This window comes from Phasianus colchicus, chromosome 24 (assembly GCF_987193195.1).
Source record: "Phasianus colchicus chromosome 24, bPhaCol1.hap1.1, whole genome shotgun sequence".
In the NCBI taxonomy this organism is placed as follows: domain Eukaryota; kingdom Metazoa; phylum Chordata; class Aves; order Galliformes; family Phasianidae; genus Phasianus; species Phasianus colchicus.
The window spans coordinates 5,357,825-5,383,200 of NC_143459.1; the positions used below are offsets into that span (position 1 = coordinate 5,357,825).

The following is a 25,376-nucleotide window of genomic DNA, read 5'->3' on the forward strand; positions in this document are numbered from 1 at the left end:
GGGGGAAAAGAAACCTCAAAACCAGCTCCAGGAGCTCACACGGGCCGTGCCATTGCCCCACATCCAGACTGGTGGGTGGCTTTGGGGTCAGGGCCGGGCACTGCCACTGTGCCACCGCCGCCACTGCGCACAGCGAGGCGTTTCCCACCCCGTTGTTCTGCTGCACTTGTCCCCTGCGTGTGCTGTAATTATTATTATTAGCAAATTACAGCTCCTGGCACGAGGGCCTCTGCGAGAGGGCGGCTGCCGCCGGCGTTGTCGGGGGAAGTGGGGGGGGCTGAGCCCCTCGGGGCTTCCCGGGAAAGCAAAGGGGGGTCCCGGGAGGAAAGCCCACGGGTGGGAGGGACCCCGCGGCGCGCAGCTGCCGTCCCCGTGCGCGGCCCCGCGGGTTCCCCCTCCCGGCCCGGCTGAGCCGCACCGGAGCGGGGGGTCGCGGGGCGCCGGGAGGCGGCGGCAGAGCCGCACCGGAGCCATCTTTGCGCCGCCGCCGCCGCCGCCTCCCGCTCTGATTCCCGGGGAAAATCCACCGCCGCGTCTTGGCTGCGCCTCGGCGGCCGCGCTCCGCTCCGCGCTGCACTGCGGGGCCGCCGCCACTCGCATGCTGCCTCCAGCCGCGCTCCCACGCGCGGGGCGCCGGCCCGGGCCGAGCCGAGCCCAGCCGAGCCGTGCCGAACCGAACCGGGCCGAACCGTGCTCAGCCCCGCAGCGCCGGGCCGTCGGGGGGCCGCCCCGCACCGGCCGCGGGATGTAGGCGGCGGAGAGGGGTAAGGGCGGCGGGCGCGGGGCTCCGGAGGTACCGGGTGGGCACCGGGTGGATGTGGAGGGGTATCGGGGTGGGCGCCGGGGGGGCTGTCCGAGGTTGGTGCCCGGGCGGCCGGGGGATACTCGCGGTCCTCCCGGCGGCCCCTTTGCCTCTCCTCCCGTTCGCTTCCCGCAGCCGCTCCCTGCTCGGTATCCCGCGGGGGTCGGTGTGAGCGCAGCTGCGGGGTCGGGGAACGCGTTGGGGCTGCGCTGGAGCTGAAGCAGAGCTGGGGGCGGTCGGGTGGGTCGGGGTGTTCACAGGCACTGCAGTGGGATGCTCGGTGCCCACCTGAGGGCCGCTCGGTGCTGCTGCGTGGGGGCTGAGATGGGGAGGGCAGGGATGGAGCATCCAGCATCACCCACCCCCCGGGGCTGTGCCATCGCTGCAGCCATCCCTTGGACGTGGTCCCGATGCTCACCTGGTTCTGAGGGCTCAGATTGGGTTTGGGCAGGCCCAGCCCCCCCGGCTCGGGGGTCTCCCTCCTCGGCAGTCGTGGAGCTGGCAGCACGAGGGCTCTGGGGCTGTGACAGCTGTGTCCCACCAGGTGGGTACAGGCCACAGGGCTGTGGCTCTCAGTGTGTTTCCAGGCTTTCTGGTCCAACCCGGCCCCACAGTGGGGCTTAAAGGGAATGGGATCTGGGCCCCTCTCTTCTCTCATAGCCTTCCTTCTCCTGGATGATCAGATTTTGTCTGTCCACCTCGTGCCCAACCTGCACAAGTTGGCGCTGGGATCGCTCAGCTTTCCCATCCTGTGACACTCAGCCCCATGTGTCACCCCCCTCATGGGGCTGAGCTCGAAACCCCAAACGTGCAGGAGGGGCCGGAGCCATGCATGGGCAGCAGCAGCCCCCACCAGAGTCTGGGCCAAGAGCTGACAGCCTCCCTGGCTGTAAATGGGGGCAGGATTCGGCCAGCAGCGCAGATTCCCCTTAAGGAAATGGATGTCATTTCCTGTCTATCTCAGTCCCTCGCCTCCCAGCTCTGAGCATCCTGCACACACGGCCTTCGAGGACATGCGGCCGCGGGCACTGCTGCTGGGAGCCGGGCACGAGGCAAGCCATCCCTTATCCCAAGTGTTTTGTCAAGTGCTGGCAGAGCTGGAGGGAAAAAATCGCCATCAAAGTGCAGAGCTTCCCAGCTGTGGGGCGGCATTATTCCTGCCTGTGATACCCCACTGGTGGCAGATTTTGGAGGGGAGGGTGAGGGATGCTGCGGTGCACAGGGGTTCCTCTTCTGCCTCCCAATTGGCAGCTCAGGGCAGAGCCCATCTGTGGGATCCCCATGGCTGTGCCTACCCGTGTGGACAGGATCCAGCCCCATGGGTTCGGTGCCCATGTGCTGCTGTGGGGCTCCAGCTCCAGGTTTTGCAGGCACTCGCCTCTCTTTGATCTGCTGAGCTGAAACCCTGGATCCCACCGAGGCAGAAATTGGGATCTGGAGCCAAAGGTGACTCTTGGCCCTTGTTTCTATCATGGGCGAAGCTAAAATCTGGAGGAGGGCGATGCGAAGGGCCTGGATTCAGCTTGGGAGCAGAATGCGTGGCGTGTGCTCCTTCTGACCATAAAATTAGATTTCCTGAAATAGCACGTAGAGGCCCAAACCCCGACAGGGACCGAATGACAGGTCAACAGGGGTGTGGAAGCCCCACCACGATCCTGGCTGCCTGCTCCAAGCCGTTGGCAGCAAGTAATAATAGTAATATACGGTGCCATCGCCTGGGAGAGCGCAGGGCTGGGAGCTAAGAATAGCAGCAGACGTGCTGCAGGCGGGGGGGCCGGGATGCACAGGTGGATGGGTCCCAGCATTGGGTGGATGGAGGCGGATGGAGCATCCCTCACACAGCCTGCGGTGTGGGGAAAATGATGGGATGGGGAAGCACAGAGCGGTCCTTGGGGTTGTGGAGCAGCACTGTGCCCATCGGAGCATCCTTGGGGTTCTGCAGACCCAGTGCTGACGATGGGGGTGCAGCTCAGTGGGGCTGGGCTGCTCACTGCCAGCTGTGGCAGCCGCACGTGGCAGCAGGGCTGGTGCCCATCAGATTAAAGAGAATTAATTTGTGCTTTCCACGTTTCTGCAGGACCGGGGCTGTTCTGGTGTTCCCCCACCCTGCAAGCAGATGTGCTCCGGCACCTCCCTATGCATAAAGCCTTCCCTAAATCCCAGTTAGATTTTGCACGTTTCCCCCCACCCCCCTCCAGCTCACTCCTCCCCAAATGCTGGAGTTGGAACGAGCCATGACATGGTTTCTAATCAGCTTCTGAATTCATATTTCTCTTGGCTCTCTTTGGAGGAGGCTTTTCAAAGCCTTTGTCTGATGCTACCCGAGCTCTGCAGTTCTCGATGCCTGAGCAGCTCAGTGCTGCTCATGGGAGCATCCAGGAGACCCTACACAAACCAAGTGCTGTTTGCAGCAGGGAAGGACGCACCAACAGCACCCAGCGATGCTGCCAAGAGCGGGAGCCGAGGCAGTGCCTTCCCACCACCACCTGCAGCCCCAGGAGCAGTGCTGGGCTGCTGGCACTGCTGCTGGCACAGCTCGCAGTGCTGCACCGCTCCTGTGCCCAGCGCCGCGTGCCCGTCCTGGCCCGGCTCCGCTGCGCCCGGTGCATTGCTGCTCTTGGCTCCTTCTCTGGCACCCACAGCCTGTCAGCAGCGAGTTGTGGCTCTGAGCAGAGCCAGGGGATGCAAACACATCCCAGCACTGCCAAACCCCAATTAATAACCGGTGAATCATGGGGCCGCTGGAAGAGCAGATGTTTGCGGCGCGGCTGCCAGCGCTCGGTGCTCACCGAAGGGCTCGGCCTCAACCCCACAGCTCGGAGAGCCGGAGCCACTGGGGCTGGAAGCAGCTGAAGTTTGCGGTGGGCAGAGCAGAGCTGGAGAACAGCCGGCCCGTGGGAGTGCGGGGGTGCCGCGTTGGGAAGCTGGAGGTGCTGAATCCTGGTGGTTGTACCCATCCCCGGTGCCGTGCTGGGGCTGGGACCTTCTGCTGGGGGGGATGCTGAGCCGGACCTTGGTGGGGAGTGGTGTGTCTGCGATGTGGCCGCGGCCAGGGTGAGATGGAGGAATGGCAGGCAGTGTCGGTGTGTCACAGCGCGCTCTGCTCAGAGCTGCCTGGGGGTGGTGGGAGAGGGGTGGTGCGGGTGGGCGTGCGGGGGGAGCTGTCGGGGTGAGGGCTGCGTGTGGGAAGTGTGGGGGTAAAGCCGGGGACTGCGGTAAGGCTGGGATGTGCACGGTGTGTGGGGTGCTGCTGCATTGTGTGTGGGTGCGTGGGGGTGCTGGGGGTGCAAGCAGCACTGTGGGGGCAGTGAGATGCAGGGGGTGCACAGCAGTGCGTGCCCATCCACCTGCACAGCGATGCGGCGGTGCACGCGTGGCAGTGCCTCCATCCGTCCGTCCGTCCGTCTGTGCACACGGGGCCGTGTGTCCGTCTGTCGCTGCACAGCGATGCTCAGCGCGGGGGCGTGCGGGGGAGGGCAGCCCTTGGCGAGCACGTGGCCGTGTGCGGTGGGGGGGGGGGTGTGTCCCCAGCGCGGAGACGCCGACTGCGCTCGGAGGTGCCGGTGTTGGATGGGAGCGTGGTCACCGCGCTGCTCTGGGTGGCTGTGACCGTGGGGACAACTCCGGCCTCACCGCGGCATGGGCGGCCCGAAGGGGTTCTGCAGGAGGAGAGCGAACCGGGCCGCCGCGGTGCTCCCGTCTGCCGGTTCCCACCGAGAAAGGATGGGCAAGTCTGCGGCTTAGCAGCTGGGATCGGTGAGTGGGGTGCGGGGAGGGAGGAAGGGGTGCCGGGTCTGGGTGCTGAGCGGGATCCCGCACCCCTGCAGCGCTGCTCGTAACCCTTTCCTGGTCGAACCCCTTTTGCTGGCAGCCGGCTCACCTCGGTGTGCAGCGCGTGGCTCCCGGCCAGCCCTTGCCCAGACGAGCCGGGTTCTCCTCCCTCCCTTCCCCTGCAGCCCTGCGCTGTGCTGGGGCTGTGTGCGTTGAGGCCGGGCTCTGAGCTCACACGCTGTGCTCCCCGCTGCAGACACGGTGCTCTCCATGAGGATTTTTGTTCAGGTGAGCCCTCGCTGTGCCACATCGCGCTGGGTGTCCTCGTGCTGTGCTGTTGGTGATGCGGGGCAGGAGGGAGGGGGCTGTGCGTGTGAGTGGCTGTGCTGCACATTTGGAGGAGGGCGGCCCAATGTGTGTTGGGAAGGGGTGTGTTTGCCCACCCATTGCATCCTGGAGGGGTTTTCCTGCTTCAGCAGCAGATTCCTGTGTCTGGGTGATAGGGCTGCACTCTGCCATGTGCTCTGGTTGGAACTTCGTGTCTGCCTGCCCGCCAGACTGCCGTGAGCAGCACAGTTGGTGCTGACAGCTGCGCCTCGAGCTCTGCCTGTCTCCACTTCACTCCTCTCGATGGCAGCCAGGTCCTTCTGTGCAGCTTTCCCCTGCCACCATGCCTGTACCTCCAGTGTGTGCTCCGGGAAGGGAAACTGAGGCAGGAGGGAGGGATGCAGCAGAGCTTTCTCTTGATCCTAGGCTCGGTCCCACCCCTCACCCCAGGTTGTTTTCTCTTGCTGAGCGTGCACCCTGTGATGCTGAATGAGAGCATCCTGGGACATGGCCTGTGGCAGTGCCCACACCGGTCCTACCTGAGTGCTCAGGGCCCTGGGGCAGCCTGGCTCCATCCGCAGCCACCAGGAGCCTCCGTGGCCTGGGGTGCAAGAGGGGCTGGAGGGGGCTGAGGGCTGCGATGGGGCAGCAGGGTGACGTGGTGGCCATGGTGGTGGCTGTGATGACGGCGACATCTCATGGTTTGGAGGTGGTGGCTTTGTGGTGGCCTGAAGCTGTCTGCTGTGCTGTGCCTGGTGTGGCTGAGCTGTCATCCGTTCCAACGCTGCGTGGCCAAAAGGGACAACCCACGGTGTGTCTGTGTGTCCCTCCTGGGGGTGTGCTGAGGCTCAGGAGCCCCCCCGACTCCATGAGGATGTCAGGTCCCCGCCTGCTGCCGCCCTTTGATGTGCAGCAGCTCCAGTCGGGCTGGCAGGATGGGCAGCCAGCGCCGTTGTGCCGACACCCACACCCTGTGCACCCGCTGCTAATTACCCACTGGGCAGGTTGGACGGGGCTGGGGTGCAGGTTGGTCTGGAAAGTGTGGCAGGGCCACCTGGGGACACGAGACACCCAAAGCTCCATCTGTTTTGGGGGCCTGGAGAGGTGTTTTGGTCCCCAGGTGGGCGCCCTGTCTGACATGGTGTGCCTGGGGCTGGGGGATGCTGTGCCACCTCCGAGCCGGGTCCCCGCTCACTGTGACAGTGTCAGCACTCCGGGCACAAAATGTCACACCATGCAAATGAGGCTGCGGGAGCGGCTGATTGAAGGGCCCTGCCCCGCCTCGGAGTTGCAATCAAATATGCAAATGGCTCCCAGGGAGGCTAGCGAGGGCTAATAATAGCGGGGGATGAGGCAGTGCAGTGTTCTTTGGGTGGGTCCTTCTGTCCCCAACCAGATGAGGATGTCACCCCAGCAAACACTGGAGCATGTGGACAGCTTCAGGTGCTGCCCCTGTGCCCGCTGTCCCCAGGCAGCCTGGGGGGCTCAACGTATCCCTGCCACAGCCCCCCGCCCTGCTGGCACTTTGGGAGCTGGCAGCCGCCTGACCTTTGTGAAGAGTAGTGGAAGTAAGGCTGGAGACAACAGTAACTAATTATTCAAAACCTGAACCTGGAATAATTAGCCCAATTAACAGTCTCAGGTGACGTCGTATCCCATCTGATAACAGCCAGAAGAAGAAGGAAATTAATTAACCCATCAGGCTGACATCTGTGGGTCGCAGTGCCCTCCAGATGGCAGTGGGGGCAATTCAGGCACCCATCCCAGTGGGGAGGAGGGGGTCCCGCTGCACCTTGGGGGCTCTGTGCAGAGGGGCATGGGGCTGGGGGGAAGGTGGGTGGGGGCAGTTGGGTGCAGGGAGGGGTTGCCCCAGCCTGAGGCTGCAGTGATTGGCAATGGCCTGGGGCTCAGCATCCCCCAGGAATGCCACTGGCGCAGGTTCGTTAGCGAGGCGGCAGCTGTAGGCCTTTAAGGTTGCTGTGGAAACGGTGGTGCTCGTTATGGAGCAGAGCCTGCTGCATGCCAGGCAGCCCCCCCGTGCTGCAGGAGGGGGACCCCCGCCTGGACACACAGGGCGTTGTGCTCGAGGGTCTCCCTTTGGGGAGGGGTGAGGGGTGGCAGGGTGGTGTGCAGCTCCTGCAGGCCAGGACCCCTCCCCTGATCCTCTGGCATGGACTCCAACAAGCCCCCACTTCGTTGGTGTGAGCAGAGGTACCAGGAATGCATGCACCTAATTGCACATCCGTGCACCTGCATGCACACAATCACACCTGCATGCACATATGTGCTTGCAGAGCACGGGGTGCCAGCATGCTCACCTTCTGGGCACCACAACTGTGCCCTACACCCCTGCATGTGCCCACGCACACGTGTCCATGCCCATATGTCACCCCAAGCCCTGGCAGATGTGGCCGTGCCCTGTTCCTGCACACACCTTCCTTTGGGTAAACTGGGGCGCATGGGGACAGCAGCAGCCACCCCCTCCCCACCGCCCTGTCCTCGCACCTCCAGCAGCACGTGGCACACGGCCTCAGTGCCGCTCTGAGCTTTTGGAGTTTTAATGAGGTAAATGGTATAAAAGCACCGTTTGCCCTAAATGCCCATCACTGCGTGAAGCCGCTGCGCGCGGTCCAGGCGCTGCCTGGGAGCTGCTGTGGGCGGTGTGGGGTGGGCAGTGCTGGGGCTGTGGGTCTGGGCATGGCACCCGGGGAGAGAAGGAGGAGGAGGAGGGGGTTATAGAGCATTTGCAATCATTTTCCTCCTCCCCTCCAACTTTGCAGCTTACCTCAGCGGCTTATCAGCCTCTAATCTCATTAAATCAGGCAAATTGTAGCATCTGATATTTTATGGAGATTAAGGTGTGCGCCCAGACTCTATAATTATCAGCAAAGATGTATTTACAATACCTTGTTGCTAGTAAACAAAAAATAACTTCAGATCAAAGCACTTTTAGAGGGAAATAAATCTGCCCATAGAGTCCCGGTGTGATTTGTGGGGAGAGGTGTGCAGGAGTGGTTCTGCCCTGCATGGGGCCATGGGGACACACTTGGCAATGAGGATACGTGGGGCCATGGGGACACAGAGGGTGATGGGGATATGCAGGGCTGTGGGGAAACAAAATGGGAATGTCCCCAGTCCCATGTGGCTGCCATGGGTCCCATATGCCAAGATCTCTGCACTCACAGGGATGGGGACATGGCCATACCCTATGCCATCTGTGCCATGTGTCACCCATGGAGTTGCACAGGAGTTACACCCCAGGCTTCACCTCAGCCCTGCTGCCATGGGGTTGGGATTTATTCATGCCAACACTGGAGCCTCCTGCCATTACCGTGGCCCTCTATTTGTCACCACGCTGCGGATTACCAAGGAGGTGACACTGTTTTATTGCTGCCCAGTGTGGATTTATCCACATAGTGGGACCTGGGCTCACCACCCATGTAAATCACAGCAGCAGCTCTGCACGTGGTGGCCGAGGGATGTTCAGTCCCCGCTGCCCTATGGAGTTGTTCCAGGGTCCCCATCCCCAGGGCCCCTGGGGCATTGGGCACATTCCTTCTCTCTATCTCATCTGCTGCCCACTCAAACGCTAATAAAATGGTGATAATGCTGCAGACGTCCTCTGGAAAGGGCTTTGAGACAGATGAAAAGCCCTACTTAAGAGGGAGGCCATTATTATTAATAACTTGGAGCAAGGCTGTAAATTCAGCCGACGCAGCTATTATGGGAAACGGACCCGCTCCCGTGCTGGCCCCACAGACCAAAGGTGCCTGGGTGTGGGATGGGGATGCATGAATGGGGACCACATCCCTGTGCCCAGCAGCAGGACCTCCGGCAGTGCCTGGCTGCAGTGTGTGCATGGGAACAGTCCAGCTTTTATGGGAAGGAGGGACCTGGGGCTGTGTGTGGTGCACGGGGCATCTCCTTTACGCAAAGGGACATGGATGGGATTGGGCACCAGGCTGAGACCTGGCTGCAGTTTGAGACAGGGGTTGCACAGCCCGTGGGGACCCCGTGGTGGCTGCCTGTCGGGGATCATTGGGGAGCTGTTACACATTCACAAAGGAGACATGAAAAATAACCCCATGCGACTCCAGCAGCCATCAGCCAGCTCAGCAAAAGGAACAGATCCCACTTGGGATCATTTTACATCCCTAATTTCCATCCTGTGCTGCAGCACAGCCTGCAGGATCCCATCTGGGGTCCCTGTGGGTGCCAACCCCATGGGCCCGGGGCTGGAGCAGGGGGTGCTGTGAGGTGCACGGGGCTGTGGGCTCATCGTGCTGCCTGCGCCCAGCTTGGAGCTTCTGCGGGGGAACGAGCTTTGATATAAATATCTTTTTGCTCAGCACACGACCTACTTTCCAGACAATGCCATTAGCCTCTCGACTCCCCCATTCATCTTCCACCGTCCTTCCCTCTCTCGTGTCCCTGCGCCGCTCTGCGCACCCACTGAGTGGGGAGGAAGGATGCGCGCACCGGGTGGCACCATGGGGACCCTGTGCTGGGGCCACCAACTGTCCCCTGGGCCGCAGGGGCTGTGTGCCTGGCCCCTGACCTTGATCCTGCTTTGCAGAGGGGTCCTGGCTCTCTTTAGGGCTTCTTCATCCCACCCCAGAGGTGCTCAGCTCTGGTTGTCCCTTGCTCCTAACCCCAGCTCCAGTCACTGTGCCCTGGATGGCAAACAGCCTCCTCCAGGGACAGCTTCATCAAGGATGAAAGGAAGCATGGCAAAGCAGGAGGCAGCCAAGTGTCACTCCTGAGCTGGCTCACAGGCATTTTGCTGGGGGTCCGGAGGTACTCAGGAGCACCCCCAGCACCAGGGCTGTGTGTGGATATCATCAGTGTGATCCCTGGGGAATGGCCTTGTGGCTGTCCAGGCTGTGCCCTGCGGCACCCGCGCACCTCCGAGTGCTGCTCGGGCTCAGTCCCCCACAGCTAAAATTAAATATGCAATTTGTATTGCTGGTAAATCCTGTAAATCTCTTTTATCTCTAAGCTCTTGTCGCAGGACTCTCAGGGGTGTAATCTCTGCGGGCCCCTCGTGCTGCCCTTTGCAGCTCACAATCTCACGTTGCTCTCCGTTTCCCTCAACTACGGTGGGACGCTCAGGGGTTGCAGCAGGATGCAGGGTGAGCTGAGCACCCCATGCACAGCCCAGCCTGGCCCTGTGCCACCCCCATACTGCTTGCAATGGGGACACTGGTCCCAATGGGCTGACCCCATCCCCTTGGCACAGGGCTGTGCTGTGCCCGGTGCTCATATCCCCCCCACCCATGCGCTCTGCTCCCACTCTAAGAGCATTGTGCAGAATTATGTATTTAAATATTTAGGTTTTCATCAGCTTTGCAAATTAAGCCCATCGATTAAAGCGGCAGTTCAGGCCCTTACTGGTGAGCGGTGCTGTGCTCTGCTCGGGGCTCTGTGTCCATCCAGCCCTCACCCCATCATAGGGCTGCAACTGAAGATGGGGTGCAGTGGCACAGGGTGTCCTTTGGTGGGGACAGTGGGATTGTTGCTGCACATTCGCAGGGCCTGCTTGCTGGAAATGGCATCATGAGCTGCAGAACAGGGCCAGTGCTGCAAAGTTAATAGGTTTTTTTGGGTGGCATTTGAGGTCGGGGCAGAGGATGGCATGTGATGGGGGAAGCAGACCAGAGAGCAGCCCCTTGGCACGGCTGCGTGCCCTGAGTTTGTGAAAGCCGCTTTGAAGTGATCCCCAGCTTAAGTCATTACACCGCGTGGTTGGGGAGATAAGTGGCTTTGAAGCAGGCGCAGCACTTCCCTATGTTGGAAATGGGGTGAGCTGCGGCGCAGGTGGAATGGAGCTGCTGGAGTTCAACTGGTTTTGATGCACACTGTGTGGTTCACCGCATCCACATCCCTGGAAAGAGCCCCCAGTGCAGGAGGACCACAGGACACAGCCTTCTGAGGGCACTGGGCTGGGGCAGCACACTGTTGGAGGCACGTGCATTGTGTCCTCCCCTTTGCTGTGAGTGAATACTGGGCACGTTGGCTCTCCATCCTGCTGGGTTGTGGGAGCAAAGCTCTCTGTGGGCATCAGCAGTGATGGGCACATGCTGGGGAGCCCCGTGCCATTGTTTGTTGGTGGCACCGAAGGGCAGTGGTGGTGCCCTGCGAAGGTGCATCCTTCTGCTGTATGGTGAAAGAAGGGCTGAGCTGCAGGATCACCACCACTCACTGCTTCGCTGCCCAGGTGCATTTCCTCCCTGGCAGCCCCTGTCCTAATTACTCACTCATCCTTAATTACTCACTCCTCCCGATGCTCTGAGGCCTCTGTGCTGGTACCGTTGGTTGATCCATTGAGTGGAGCTGCGTGGCCTTGAGATGTCCCCACTGGGGAGCAGGGTTGTCCCCTGGCCCTCTCTGTCCCCTCCTGTATGCGCGGTGGCTCCCGGTGTCCCCATGGAGCCTTCACCACAGCTGTCTTCTTCCTGCCAGCCCCATCTGCTCCCCTTTTTAGGGGTTTTGCTGCCTGTGAAGCAGCTCGCTCACAAACCGGGGGTCTGCTAGGCTCCCTCCTCCACACCAGGATTCTCCAGCCCCAGCACAAACCCACCAGCTGCCCCAGAGCTGCAGTGATGGCCCACGGCACTGGTGGGGACCTGGCAGCCCTCTGCCCCCAGCTCTGGCAGCAGCAGCCAGCAGTGGTGGTGGGGATCCCGGTGCTGGCGGCCGTGCGGGATCCCCGGCAGCTGGGGCACGGCACGGCAGTATTTCCTCGCTCTACTCAAGGAGTAATTGCTCAGATGGGGACTTGGGGCAACTCCCATCCCTCTCCCGGCATGGTAATGAGTCAAGAAGCCTCAAAGACAAATGGCTCATTAAGAAGCAGTGCTGCATTGCAGGATTTTTCATCCCACCAACCGCTGCATCAGCAGAGGCAGTACCTCGCGCTCACTCTCCCCAGCGCTGGGAGAAGGAGCTGTCAGGCAACTGACGCCGGTGCCAAAACTAATCATGTGCTTAATCAACGGCTCCCATCAAACAACCTGTCCTCAGCATCGGGAGTGCGTCGGATGGGAAGCACGGTGCTCAGTGCCACTCCTTGGGATCACCCAATCGGGGTCACCCTGGGGATGCTGAGCAGTGCTCAGGGCTGGAGCAGCTCCTGCGCTTTGTGGGACCACGTGGACGTGGGCAACTCCGGCAGTGCTGCCCTGGGCTGGGCTGAGCGCTGGCTCTGCATGTCCAGCCCTGATGGCTGTCGCTGGTGCTGCTCACATTTGCAGTTCGTTGGCTGATATTTGTCCTTCATGACTTTTTAAAAAACACCCTCATTCCTTATTTATAGCCACGTGGTTCCCACCCCTTGCCATTCCTTCCCAGGCAGTCTCTGCTCTCTGCTTTTTGTTTCATTACCGGTAATTTGGTTTCTTGATTGCATTACGTTGGCTGTGATTTTTACATCCTGCTCGCTCTCTGTCCCAGGTTGGCTTCTCTTGGGGCTCCTCTGAGTCCATCTGAGCACTGAGCAGGGCCTGCATGGTCCCAGCACTGCTGGGAGCACAGAGCCCTGCACAGAACAAAGCCCCAAACCCTGCACTCCCAGCTGTGCTCAGTGCCGTCCCTCTGCTCCGAGCTCCCAGCCAACCTTTATCCATCTGCACATTGCTGCATGACGGATATTTCGCTGCCATCAGGAGCCAGCACTGCTCCTGCCCCGCTCAGCCAGGCAGGGCCAGTGTGGGCTCTGGGGATGGGAGGTGGTCTGCAGCTCCATGCAGCCAAGTAGGGTTGCTCTCCCCCTTCCTTGTGAAGTAATTACTTCCAGGAACGACAAACTTCTGACTAATTACACTCTCTCTCTCCGGCCTGACGCAACTAATGAAATATCAGTGAGCTGCTTTCAGCTAATTCCACTTTTAAGAAAATAATTGCTTGATGCAGAATTACGCACTAAATTAGGTGATTCCTTTCCCAGCCCTCCTCTCTTCCCCCCCCCCCCTTTTTTTTGTTTTTTTTTTTTCAGGCTGAGTAAATTTTACTAATACGGCCTAATAAAATAACGGACTAATTAGTAATAAAATAAAATATTTGCTTTCTGCAATCCTTCTCGCTTACAACTGGTTGGGGAAAAAGTAAATAGATGAAAGGCATGGTGGAAGCGACCTGGCGCTATTCCGTATTTATTTTCATCCAACGACTGTAGATCAAATTTGCTCAGCTCCGAAGTGGGAAGAGCGTTATTTTTTTTCAGGCTCCAGCTCGCACGCGGTGCCGGGAGCTCAAGCTGCGTGTTTGTTCTCTCTTACTTTCATCACAAGCCATAAAAATCCCCAGCAGGAACCGCGCTGGCAAACTTGTCGCTAATTTGCAAAGCAGAATGGACCGGGCTCGCTGCGCATCTCTGCCGGGCGAGCGGCTGCACAAAACCACTCTGCTCTCGTTGGTGGCAGGAGGAGCCTTTGTGGAGCATATGGACGGCTCCAGTGCAAATCAAAGTCAGTGCTGAGGCGGATGCTGGGCAGCTCCGGCACCCGCTGGCAGGGAATTGCATAAGAGGATGTGGCTGGGGATGGGTTTGGGGCGTTGCTGCGCCAAACATGTGCAGGGCTGTGCTGGCCGTGGTGCTCCTTAGCCAGAGGAGGGAAGGATGCGGTGCTAAAAACCCACAGGGATTTGGGTCAGGCTCTGTTTGGGGACAACCACCCTCGCTCTTCCTCTTTGTGCTCCATCTCCCTGCAGAACTTTCGCCCTGGGACGCGCTGCTGGAGGGTACATCAGGCTGTAAGGACATGAGGACGTGAGGACAGCATCCCTCTGAGCGCCGGGCGGTGAGTGCTGGGATGCTGGCTTTTGGGGTTGGACCTGAAAATGTGGAACAAAACTCATTTTGTGGTACTGGGGGATGTGGTTCAGTGGGTGTAGTTGGTATGGGTTTAGTGGGCATAGTGGGTATGGTTTTGTGGGCGTAGTGGGCACGGGTCAGTGGTTGGACTTGATCTTAAAGGTCTTTTCCAACCTTAGTAATTCTATGATTCTAACGTTGTGTCAGACCTGAGTGTTGCAGTGGTGTTTGCAATCCTGTCCCCTTCCCACTGGGGGTGCAGGGGGTCTGGGCTCTGTGGGGACCGCACCGCATCCCTGCAGCTCCTTGGCATCATCGTGGCATTGCCAAGGCTGAGATCTCACTGTGCTGTGCTGGGAAGCAGAACTTGCCTCTGCTAAGGGCCCCTCTGGGAAAACAAGCAGGGAGGTGGAATTTGGGTGAGCCCCACAGTGCCTGGGGTGATAGGTCCCATTCCACCCGCTGCTGACCCTGAACTGGGGAGAAATTGCTGCAAAAGCAAAAGTCAGAAGGAGGTTGGTGGTGGGGGAATTGCTGATGGGAGTTTCTCCAGGCTTTGGATGCAATAAAGGCAAGAAGTGAGTTATTTGTAATGGTAATTACGCTCTTCCAGTTTATCCTAGCACATAATTGTGTGGGCGGTAGGTTCCCAATGGTGGTAATTACCCTGGTGTTAAATGGCACAAAATTCAGACGGGTGCTGGGTTTTTTTCCCTTTTCTGAATCTGCGATGGGACATGGGGATGGGAGCATTCCCTTGGGTCCCTGCATGGGCAGCACAGCAGTGACCCAGGCACATGGTCCATGCTGAGACCCACGGGAGTGCTCCGTTCCTGTCGCCATCTCCATCTCCATCCCCATCCCCATCCCCATCCCTGTGCCTATCCCTGTCTCCATCCCCATCCCACTGCTGGTGGCTGCAGAAAAGCTGCGGCACTGCTTCAGAAGCACGCTGCTTTGTTTAATTCCTCCCATTCTTGAGCACAAAAGCCCACCTGGCTCCTAATAACGGGCTGCTCAGCTGTTTTGACTCCTTCTTCCCAATGCCGTGGCAATATTTGCTTCAGCTGAGCACTTCCCTCGATGAACATGAGATGATAGCTCAGCCCAAGGCAAAGGCGGGGCTGGGAGGGATCCGTCTATCTGTCCGTCCGTCCATCCATTCATCCATCCACCCACCCACCCATCCCTCTGTCCTGCTGCTGACTGCCCACCTGTTCCCACACCCCCCCAGCTGCTTGCCCGTGCCTCATTCCAGCTCTCCCACGAGAGCAGAGGCATTTCTTCTTCCAGCAGGCTGCTGCTTCCTTCGTTTAAGATGCAGCAATTAGGGAGCCTCGTTAGAGCTGGAGTGAGATTGTGAAGGCGGGAGGGAGATGAACAGGGCCAAGTGATGCAGCCTTGATGTTAGGAAGAAAGGCAAGGGGAGAAGCTCGGGGGTGGCTGGGGGATGCTCCCTGTTGCCACCAGTGCCTGCAGCCACTGGACTGTGCTGTACTCAGAGGTGTTGAGTCCCCATGCCCTCCTGGTGCTCCATGGGCACAGCTTGTATGTCTCAGTACACCCCAGGGTTCCTCATTTTTTCCCTCTTGCTCCCCATCCCATTGCTCCATCTGGGCTCAATGTGTCTCCCCAGGGCTGCTTGTCCCTGCTGTCCCATGTCCCCAGAGGTTGTCCCCAGGCATGTCACCATGGCTGCTCCACCTTTCCTGAGCCTGATCGCAGAGCTGGGGTGCCCATGTCACCCTCCCTAAATACGATAAAAAGGGTGTTAATTGATGCCTGTTAATTAGCTGAGCTACGCTGGAGAATAAGTAATTTCCTCGTTTATAGTCATACCCAAGGCAGAGCCTTTGAGGGGCTGTAAGGAAGACAAACCCCCTGTGGGGCACACATGTCTCTGGGGGTCTCTGTGGCCCTGCACGGCATCTGGGGACACAGTGAGGACAGAGCCAGCCCTGGGGCTGCCATCAGAGGGAACTGGTGTGATTCTCTGCATTTTGCTTAAGAAATGATTAAATGAGAGCTATGTGTGTGTGGTGGCAATGCATGGGGATGGCAGTGCATGGGGATGGAAATGCGTGGGGATGGCTTTCCTTGCTCCATGTCTTTGCTGCCAGTGGGCACGTGGTGGTGGAGGATGGCACTGGAGGAATGTGAGGTGTCAATACACAGTGGAACGGTGGGAGGATGGGCGGGTTGGAGATGTCAGCATGGAGCAGCCCCCCTCAGCCCCCCGCTTCAGCTCATTAGTGGCTCTGTGAATCGCAGCGGCTGGAAAATGCAGTCAGAACTGTTTTCCTAATGGAAAAGCACGTCATAATATTTGGTGTCAGGGAAGAAAACAAGTTTCTTATGATGCACTAAGGATCTGCTTTGAATGCTTTGAGGCAGGCTGCTGCTTTCCCTTAGAAATCCCTGTGGTTTGGCATCCCCTTGGGCAGCCTAGTGCCCTGGGTGGGGTTGAGGGGCTCAGCAAGGCTGGATCCTGCCATGGGTGCTTCCTGACCCCGTGCAGCCAGAACACTTTACCTGCTTAGTAATGGGGGTTTGGGCAGCTGGATGGGAGCATGACAGTGTGCCCGTGCCTGTGCCCACAGGTGAGCCCGCAGGGAAAGCCCTGCAGGATGTCGAGGCTACGGGGCAGGTGCTGACACCATGAAGGGCTACCATGGGGAGCGTAGCCAGGCACAGCACTCCTCCGTCCACCGCTGCCGCTGCATCCCAGAGGACTGCGAGCATCCCGCCGACTACATCCCCCACGGCCCCGACGGCCACCCGCCTTACCTCCTCAGCCCCAGCGAGCCGTGTTCCCTGGAGCATCCCTTCTGCCCGGTGCGGAGCCCTGGCACGGCCGGCGAGTGCGGTCCCCTGAGCGATCCGCCCTCCGGCAGCGCCAGCAGCACCTTCCCGAGGATGCACCACGCGCAGCAGCATCAGCCCTACGACTCCTGCGACGAATGCATGGCGACCGCCCACCCCTCCAGCAAGATCAACCGCCTGCCCCCAACGCTGCTGGACCAGTTTGAGAAGCAGCTGCCGCTGCACCACGACGGCTTCCACACTCTGCAGTACCCGCGGGCCGGCGGCGCCGAGCCGCGCAGCGAGAGCCCCAGCCGCATCCGCCACCTCGTCCACTCCGTGCAGAAGCTCTTTGCCAAGTCGCACTCCCTGGAGGCGCCCGCCAAGCGGGATTACAACGGCACCAAGATGGACGGCCGCGGGGACGGCTACCACCACCACCACCACCATCACCACCACCACCACCATCAGTCCCGCCACGGCAAGCGCAGCAAGAGCAAGGATCGCAAGGTGGATTCCCGGCACCGGTCCAAGATGATGGGCTGGTGGAGCTCCGATGACAACCTGGACAGCGACAGCAGCTACATGGTGTCTGGCCGGCACGCCGTGGACCAGGGCACCCAGTACTGCGTGGACGCTCCCGAAAGTGCCTTCAGAGACTTGACCTTGAAGAGTCTAAAGAGCGGCGGGGAAGGGAAATGCCTGGCGTGTGCCGGGATGTCCATGTCTCTGGATGGACAGACGGTCAAGAGGAGCGCCTGGCACACCATGACTGTCAGCCAAGCCCGCGAAGCCTACCCCAGCGCCGGCGGCACGGAGAAAACCTTGATGCTTCAGGAGACAAAGGCCAAAGACAGAGCCTACCAGTACCTGCAGGTGAGGGGGACGGACAGGGCAGGTGCTGCTTTCCCACGGGACTGTGGTTGGTGATGCCATAGAGATGCCATGGGGTGAGCTGGGACCGTGTCTCAGCATCCTGGTGGTTGGGGTGGTGTGGGGCCATGCCAGCTCCACTGGTTGCTGCTGTCCTCAGTCCTTGCAGGGCTCCTTGCTGGTGGCACTGTGTTCCTCTGCCATCTTCTGGTCCATGGGTTGGGGTCAAGGCAGCTCTAGCTGCACAGGCTCCTCGCAGCCCTCTGCCCTCTCCCTCTTTTGGGCTTTTATCCTGCCTGCGCCTGGCCCAGTGCCACCGCCAATCCCATCACGTCACCAGGCTCCCTTCTAGGTCACCTCCCTTCCAATTAAAAGCTAATTAACTCTTCGCTCCCTTTCCTGGGGGAAGGAGACAGGGTGAAACAACACTGGGGTGGGTGGGAGCAGGGGGTATCAGGGCAGAGTGCTGGCCCTGCCACCATCCTGCATGGCCTGGGGACACCATTGTGCCGCCGCAGCCTGGTAAGGGCATGTGGCAGAAGCACAGCCACACTGCCATGGGTGGGATTTGGCCTGGCCGTGACTGCCAGGGGGGCCACAAGGTGGGAAGCGGCAAGCAGGGGACGCAGCTGGGACTGCCAGGAGGGATCTATCCTCCTGGATTTGGGGCAGGGAGGGTGGAAGAGTGGTGCCGGGCTTGGGCTGTTGTTTGCCACTGTGCACACCCACACACCCCCAACCCCAGGTGCCGCAGGACGAGTGGAGTGGGTACCCGGCGGTGGGCAAGGACGGGGAGATCCCCTGCCGGAGGATGCGCAGTGGCAGCTACATCAAGGCCATGGGCGACGAGGACAGCGCCGATTCCGATGCCAGCGCCAAAGTGTCGCCCCGGGCGGCCACACGGAGAGACAGCTACCGCCGCTCCTCCAGCGCCGACCAGGCCAGGAGCAAGTAAGGGTGCTGCTGGGCTGTGGGAGGGAGCAGGGCTGCAGCTATGTACAGAGAAAGGGCACACTTGCAGGGAGATTCCCAGATGCCGGGAGTGTCCCTGTCTCCACTGCATAAAGCATGGAATTTCCCCTCTCCTGATGGCTCTGTACCAGTGGCACCCAGGATGGATTTTTTGGATGACCCTGTGCTGGGCACCTGCTGTCTGCAATGTGCCAGCTGTCAGAAGCTCTTGCTGCAGCTGCACTCTGCCTGCATGGGTGCAGAACCCCAGTGGGGACTTTGCATGCGCCTCGCTGCCACTGCTTGTGCACGGAGCCCTGCACGGCAGCACCCTGCCAGAGGCTGCTCCACCTCGGGGCTGGCACAGGGAGCCTGCTCTGAGCATCTCCGTGCCAACCTGAGCAGAGAGCAAAGCGCCAGGCAGCCACATGGAGCACGACTGTTTTGGAGAGCTATGTTCAGCCCCACCTGCGGCAGCCCTGGGGAGTCTCCAGCCCTGCCAGGAGAGTAGGGGCAGTGGGAAGGGCTCTGTGCAAGAGCTGCAGTGGACATGCGGGGCTTGTGGGACCATTGCTGCGGCTGCATTTCCAAATGCTCGGCTTGACTGTGTTGCTTTTGGTGCCATCCCTTCTATTCCCACTGTCTCTCATTAGGTTTGCAAGTAGGCACTATTCTGATTCATATATCTGTAACTGTCCCAGCTGCGGTGTGCCACCTCGAATGCTCCCTCGGGGGCAGGGTTACGGGCGCTCCTTCACCACTGGCCAGGTAGGGTCCCCATCCCAGCTGGCACCTGGCACTGTGCTGGGAACATGGATCTGTCCCCACACCGGGACAGAGGGTGGATGCTGTGGATGCCACCTCAAGCATCACTCACTGCTCTCTGCAGATCAATGATGAGCTCAACCACCAATTTGAGGCTGTGTGTGAGTCTGTTTTTGGTGAGGTGGAGTCGCAAGCTGTGGAGGCTCTGGACCTGCCCGGCTGCTTCCGCATGCGGAGCCACAGCTACCTGCGGGCCATCCAGGCAGGCTGCTCCCAGGACGACGACTGCCTCTCACTCTTCTCCATGTCAGCCCCCGCCGGGCCGCCCATCACCAGCAGCATCCTGAAGCCCGGCACCTGTAAGTCCTGGGGGTGGTGGTGACGGATTGGCAGCATGAGGGTCCCTATGCAGCCCCACCTGCATTGAGCCCCATGCAGCCCCACCTTGCTCATGGCTCAGCCACACCATGGGATGCCCCCCACGATGCCCCCAGCATCCTTCTGCTGTTTTTCCCACACTTTTTTCCCTGTTCTTTGCTTCCCTTTGCTGCCCCTTGCTGCATGAATGGGTCTGGGCCTCTTTCCAGTCCCTTTTTGGGGCTAAATTGGCCAAATGGTTGCACAAGGTCCTGCAGGGCTGCCCCAAATTGGTGTCTGGGCTCCTTGTTGCGGGAGGGGGTGGGTGCTGCTCCCCAGGGTGCCCGTTCGCGGTAGGAAATGAGCAAATTTTCTCTATTTTCACGCACCTTTTCATCCTGCGCCTCTCCCACAACAGCCTTCAGTTACAGAAAAGCTCCACCTCCCATCCCTCCAGGAACCAAAGCCAAGCCCCTCATCTCCGTCACCGCGCAGAGCAGCACCGAGTCTGCTCACGAGAGCTACCTGCCCAGCGAGGTCACCCGTGGCCCCGCCTGGTCCAAAGATGCCGCGGCCCGCTGCAATTCAGCAGAGAGCCTGGAGAGCTCCAAGGTGACGGCCGTGTCCCTTGAACTGCCACCGGTGCAGCCTCGCACTGCCCCCAAGCCCTCCACGCTCATCATCAAGGCCATCCCCGGGCGGGAGGAGCTGCGGAGCTTGGCTCGGCAGAGGAAGTGGCGGCCGTCCATTGGTGTCCAGGTGGGCTTCATTCCTCCAGATGGGCTGAGATCTGGGTATCAGTCTGTCCGAGCCATGCTGAGAGTCCACCACTTGTCCCTTTGCTTCCAGTGTGCCTCTGAGATGGCCCTAATGCCAACAGCATGCTCACCACAGTGGCCCTAAAGCCACCTCCACGTCCACTGCGTGGCCTTAATGCCACCCCCCGTGCCACCACAATGGCCCTAATGCTACCCCTGTGCCCACCCACTCTCCTAACAGTGCAGCATTCTCTGGGCACTGGATGCCTATTGTCTATGGTATGGGGCCACCCTCCAGCATGCTCTCCCTCTGCCCCTGGCAGGTTGAGGCTGTCTCTGATTCGGACACGGAGAGCCGGAGCCAGAGGGAGTTCCACTCCATCGGGGTGCAGGTGGAGGAAGACAAAAGGTATGCCCCAAGCTGAGCCTTGCCAAGCTCCTTGGCCAGTGGCTTTCTCCAGTTGGATCCCCCCCGGCCTTCTGAACTGACCCAGTTCCTGCCTGCATCACTTTCTCTCATCTGATGCCCCCAGAGCTCAGCACCATCCCTATCCTGAGCCTTCTGTCCCCATAAGGGGCAGAATCTGGCCTTGGCACTCATACTTCATTGCCTGTAAGGGACAGCCTGGGGAAGGGGATCCCCTGCTCCCACACAGTGTTGAGGTCTCGTTTGCTGAGGCTCAGCTCACAACCTGCACAGATGTGGATGAAAACTCTGGGCTTTTCTGCAACAAAACATGAATTTTTGCATGGGGTGGGTGTGCTGTGTGCTGGGACCTGCATGGTGTATGAGGAGATGAGCACTGGGAGCGTGCCCACCCACCCTGGTGCACACTGCTCTGCATCCTCCAGCATCGTCCAGCACCGGTAGCCATGGAAACGGGCTAAGAGCACAGGAAATGAGGGACAGGAAAGATGCAGCTGCTCAGGGCTGTCCCTGCAGCCCCAAACACTGGGTGTCCCCAGCCCCAGGATGGTGCCCACAGGGAGACAGGAATGGTAGGGATGTCCTCGCTGGCCCCGTAGCTCCCAGCATCCTCACCACAACAACCCCACACGCTCTCTCTGTCCCAGGCGTGCCCGCTTCAAGCGCTCCAACAGTGTGACGGCGGGTGTGCAGGCAGACCTGGAGCTGGAGGGCTTCGCCGGGCTGGCCGTGGCCACCGAGGACAAAGCTCTGCAGTTTGGCCGCCCCTTCCAGCGGCACTCCTCGGAGCCCGAGTCCGGCCGGCAGTATGCAGTGTACAAAACGGTGCACACGCAGGGCCAGTGGGCATACCGGGAGGACTACCAGATGCAGTACGATGCAGTGGAGGTGCCACGCCGTGACGCATGGGTGGAGCGAGGCTCCCGCAGCCTGCCTGACTCCGGCCGTGCCTCCCCCTGCCACCGCGATGGGGAATGGTTCATCAAACTGCTGCAGGCTGAGGTGGAGAAGATGGAGGGCTGGTGCCAGCAGATGGAGCGGGAGGCCGAGGACTACGACCTGCCGGAGGAGAGTGAGTGGGGCCGGGTACCCAGGGCTGCACCGCACTGCTCTCACTCTTGGAGCATCTTGGTGGTGCCACCTGGCTCAGGGAGGGTCAAGAAGTTGGGATCAGTGTAGACATCTCTGGGGATCCCAAATGGTGGAGCAGGGCCCTCAGTGAGTGGTGGGGAGGGGATGCCTGTGTCCCTGTAGGAGATATGACTGTGTGCTTTCTGCCCGGCACTGCCAGTCCTGGAGAAGATCCGGAGCGCTGTGGGCAGTGCTCAGCTCCTCATGTCCCAGAAGGTGCAGCAGTTTTACCGACTCTGCCAGCAGAACATGGTGAGTGCCTGAACACCATCCTGGGGTGTGCTGAGCCTGTGGCTGGTGGGGTGATGCCAGCACAGTGGGTGTCCTGCACATGAAATGTGACCAACGTGGTCCCTCACTGTCTCCACAGGATCCCAACGCATTCCCTGTGCCCACCTTCCAAGACCTGGCCGGCTTCTGGGACTTGCTGCAGCTCTCCATTGAGGATGTCAGCATGAAGTTTGCAGAGCTCCAGCAGCTCAAGGCCAACGGGTGGAAGATCATTGAGCCCAAGGTAAGGGCAGGGCTCGCTAGGGGTGCGCAGGGCTGGTGCTGTGCACATCCCTCCTTTCCTCTTCATCCCCAAGCACATCTGTGGCCAAACCACTGCTGTAGAGTTACCGCCAGCAGAGCCAGCGGGTGCTTTTAGCAAACACTTGAAAAACAAAGAACAGGAAAAAATGAGGCCATTCCTCTGCTGTGATATTGCAGCTGGATTCTGGGCAGTGCCGTGTGCCAAGGGCCAGGCACGATCCTGCACACGTGCAGCTGCGCGGAGGGATGCACAGCACAGCCTCATCTCATCGCTCTGACTTTGGCAGGGGGGGAAAGGAGGCTCAGGGCCGGTCCCACGCTCACCCTAAGACTCTGCCACTGTCTGTGCAGGAGGAGAAGAAGGTGCCTCCCCCGATACCAAAGAAGCCGCCGCGCTCCAAGGTGCACCCGGTGAAGGAGCGCTCCCTGGACTCGGTGGACCGGCAGCGGCAGGAGGCACGCAAGCGGCTCCTGGCAGCCAAACGCGCCGCCTCCTTCCGCCAGAACTCGGCCACTGAGAGCGCAGACAGCATTGAGATCTACATCCCCGAGGCGCAGACCCGGCTGTGACCGCGGCCTCGGCTTTTCTACCCGGACTGGACGGCGCGTCCATCGCTCACTGTGATCAGGGGCCGTGGGGACACCCTGGGGGCAGCGCTTGGCCCACTCACAGCTTCTCTCTTTTCTATCGTAGACGTTTCATGGATCCGACGGTGAATGAGCACCAACCCGGTTCTGCCCCATCCCGTTGCCCCCTGCTCGCATGCCCCTGCCCGTCTCTCCCAGGGTCCAGGGCTCTTCCTTCCCCCTGCCCTCTTTGGGGCCGTGTCTCAGCTCTTCTATCCCTTGACCCCCCCTTGGTCCCTATCCCATCCAAAGGAGAGGTGACCCCAGCCCCCGGCCCTGCCGGGTGGGAGGGGATGGGGCCGCAGGCAGGCCCCCCCACTTCTCTGTAACTCAGTGCAATCCCATGGCTGCGGGGATGAACCCCTGAGCCCTCAGCCCCATGCCCAGCTGGAGCCCCGCTCCGCTCCCTGCCTCCTGCCCCGGTGCTGTGGGGAACCCAGGAGTCCTCAACCTATATCCATATATAAATATTACCTAAGGAATAAAACAGAAACTACACACGACCAGAGCTGTGTTCTGGAGGGCGGGTTGGACCAGAGCAGCAGGTCCCCTGGCCCCAGTGAGCTGAACCTGCATCTCCCACACTGAGCAGCAGCACCGTGCTCTCCAAGCCCATCCTGCCACTTTTCCCAGTCAGTTGCATGGGAACACCAAGGGGACAGGGCAGTCGGTTCCCTTGCATCTTGCAGCCTGGGCACAGGTGCGTGAGCAAGGCAGCAGTGCTGGGGAGACCTTCCTATGCTTATGCAGGACTTTAGTGCAGGGACAGAGCAGGTATGGCTGCTGGCCGGGGCTGGCCTCGGTGTCCCCTGCACATGGGGACCGGGCTGTAGATGTGGGGCAGGAGCTTCCCCCTGAGTGTGGGGCTGCTGGAAATTCCTCACAGGGTTACGCCTTCTCCCTGAGCTGTCAGTGCCCTGCAAGGATGGGACATCATGGATGGTGGTGTTGAGCCCTCGGTGCCCCATGGGGAGAGGGGACAGCCTGGGATGCAGCATTTATGCTACAGGAATTCCATGAAGCCACGAATTCCTTGATGGCAGCTTCCATAGGGGATCTGGAGATGAGGCTGCATCCATCCCATCCCCATTCCGAGCACAGCCCATACAGGGCAGGTGCACAGCACATCCGTGCTGCTGGCCCTCGGTGAGGGGCTGCCATGGGGAGCAGCCCCAGCTGCCTGCTCCCACCACCCCCATGCCCAGGGAATCTGCCTGCACTGTGACCCCTCCAAGGGCTGCCATCCCCAAGTCCCCTTCTTCCCATGGGTGGGTGGCAGGGGGAGTGGACGTCGGTGCCTCGAGTTCCTATAGGTGCCAGGCACCTCCCCAAACCCACAGCCAGCTCTTCAGGATTTGGGAGCGGGAGGCTTCAGCTTGTGTCCCCTCACAGTGGAGGCTTGGGAGGGTCTCAAGAGCAGGGCAATGATTCTGGGGGGGGCTTTGTGCCCTGGTGAGAAGCGGCGCTAAAGGCCCAGGTGTCACTTCTTTGGGGGGGCAGTAGGAATCAGGCATTGCGAAGGATGATGGAGGGAGGGCATGGGGATGGAGCTCCCAGCCCCAGTCACCCCACAGCCCAGTCTTGCCACCACCACACCGTAGCTTTAGAGCTGTGCCTGCACAGGGACACCCTGAGCTCCCCCGAGACCTCCAGCCCTTCCAGCACTGTACAGTGACCGTGACACGTGGCTCCGTTTTTATTGTAACAAACCTCCAAAATTAATAAAAAGAACCACTTTGGTTACTCCGGGGCAGCGGCCACCTCCCCATGGGGACATGGCTGGCACCCGGCTCGCCTTTCCCTGCTCTGTGTGTGCCTTCGTGTGCGTGGGGTGGGCACGGGATGGGGGTCTGCGAGGTGGGCACGGGATGGGGGTCTGTGGGGTGGGCACAGGATGGGGGTCTGCAGGGTGGGCATGGAGGGGGGTTCATGATCCGTGGGGGCGAGAAATCACAGACTTACAGAACTGTAGGGATTGGAAGGGAACTCTAAAGCAGGCTGCCTGCGGCAGGTGCACCCCAGCACCAGGCACCCCAGCACAGGCTGCGTGTGTCTCCCTGCACAGCTCTTCCCTCGAGGTCTCCTGGCACGGTTTCACCCCACGTGCTGCCCACCCCCGCCTCTCCCTCTGCCCAGAGCTCCCCCCGTTTCCATCCATCCCACATCTGACTGCACAGCTCTCCCCACCACTGCTCTCCTTTCTGAGTTAGGGGATGAAGGGTAAACATGGCCCGGCTGTAAAGGAAGCCAAGAATGTAACAAGCAGGATGAGATAATAAGCTGAAGAACACAAGATGTAAGGGGTCCGTAACATCGCCTGGTTTTGCTAACTCAAAAGAAATTCGCTAATAGCATTGCTTAATTTAACCTCTTGCTAGCTCAAGGGGAACTCATTGCTTAACCTTCTGCTAGCCCAGACACATTCTCAAAAGGGAGCCT

General features: G+C 60.2%; 1 protein-coding gene across 4 annotated transcripts; it reads left to right on the top strand.

Moving 5' to 3' along the window:
* Positions 1–400: 400 nt before the first annotated feature.
* Positions 401–24,711, top strand: DLGAP3 (DLG associated protein 3). 4 transcript variants are annotated; one of them, XM_090123890.1, is made up of 12 exons: positions 401–764; positions 13,610–13,698; positions 16,313–17,390; positions 18,133–18,338; positions 19,040–19,106; positions 19,228–19,462; positions 19,879–20,219; positions 20,542–20,627; positions 21,293–21,717; positions 21,937–22,028; positions 22,147–22,290; positions 22,662–24,711. In XM_090123890.1, exons 3-12 carry the CDS (start codon positions 16,371–16,373, stop codon positions 22,878–22,880), a joined length of 2,835 nt encoding a protein of 944 aa, XP_089980016.1. In that variant the 5' UTR covers positions 401–764; positions 13,610–13,698; positions 16,313–16,370; the 3' UTR covers positions 22,881–24,711. The 4 variants fall into 4 exon arrangements, with proteins under 4 accessions (XP_089980016.1, XP_089980013.1, XP_089980015.1 ...); XM_090123887.1 differs by having other exon boundaries at positions 402–764; positions 18,992–19,106; XM_090123889.1 differs by lacking the exon at positions 401–764 and adding an exon at positions 884–3,856 and having other exon boundaries at positions 18,992–19,106.
* Positions 24,712–25,376: the final 665 nt, after the last annotated feature.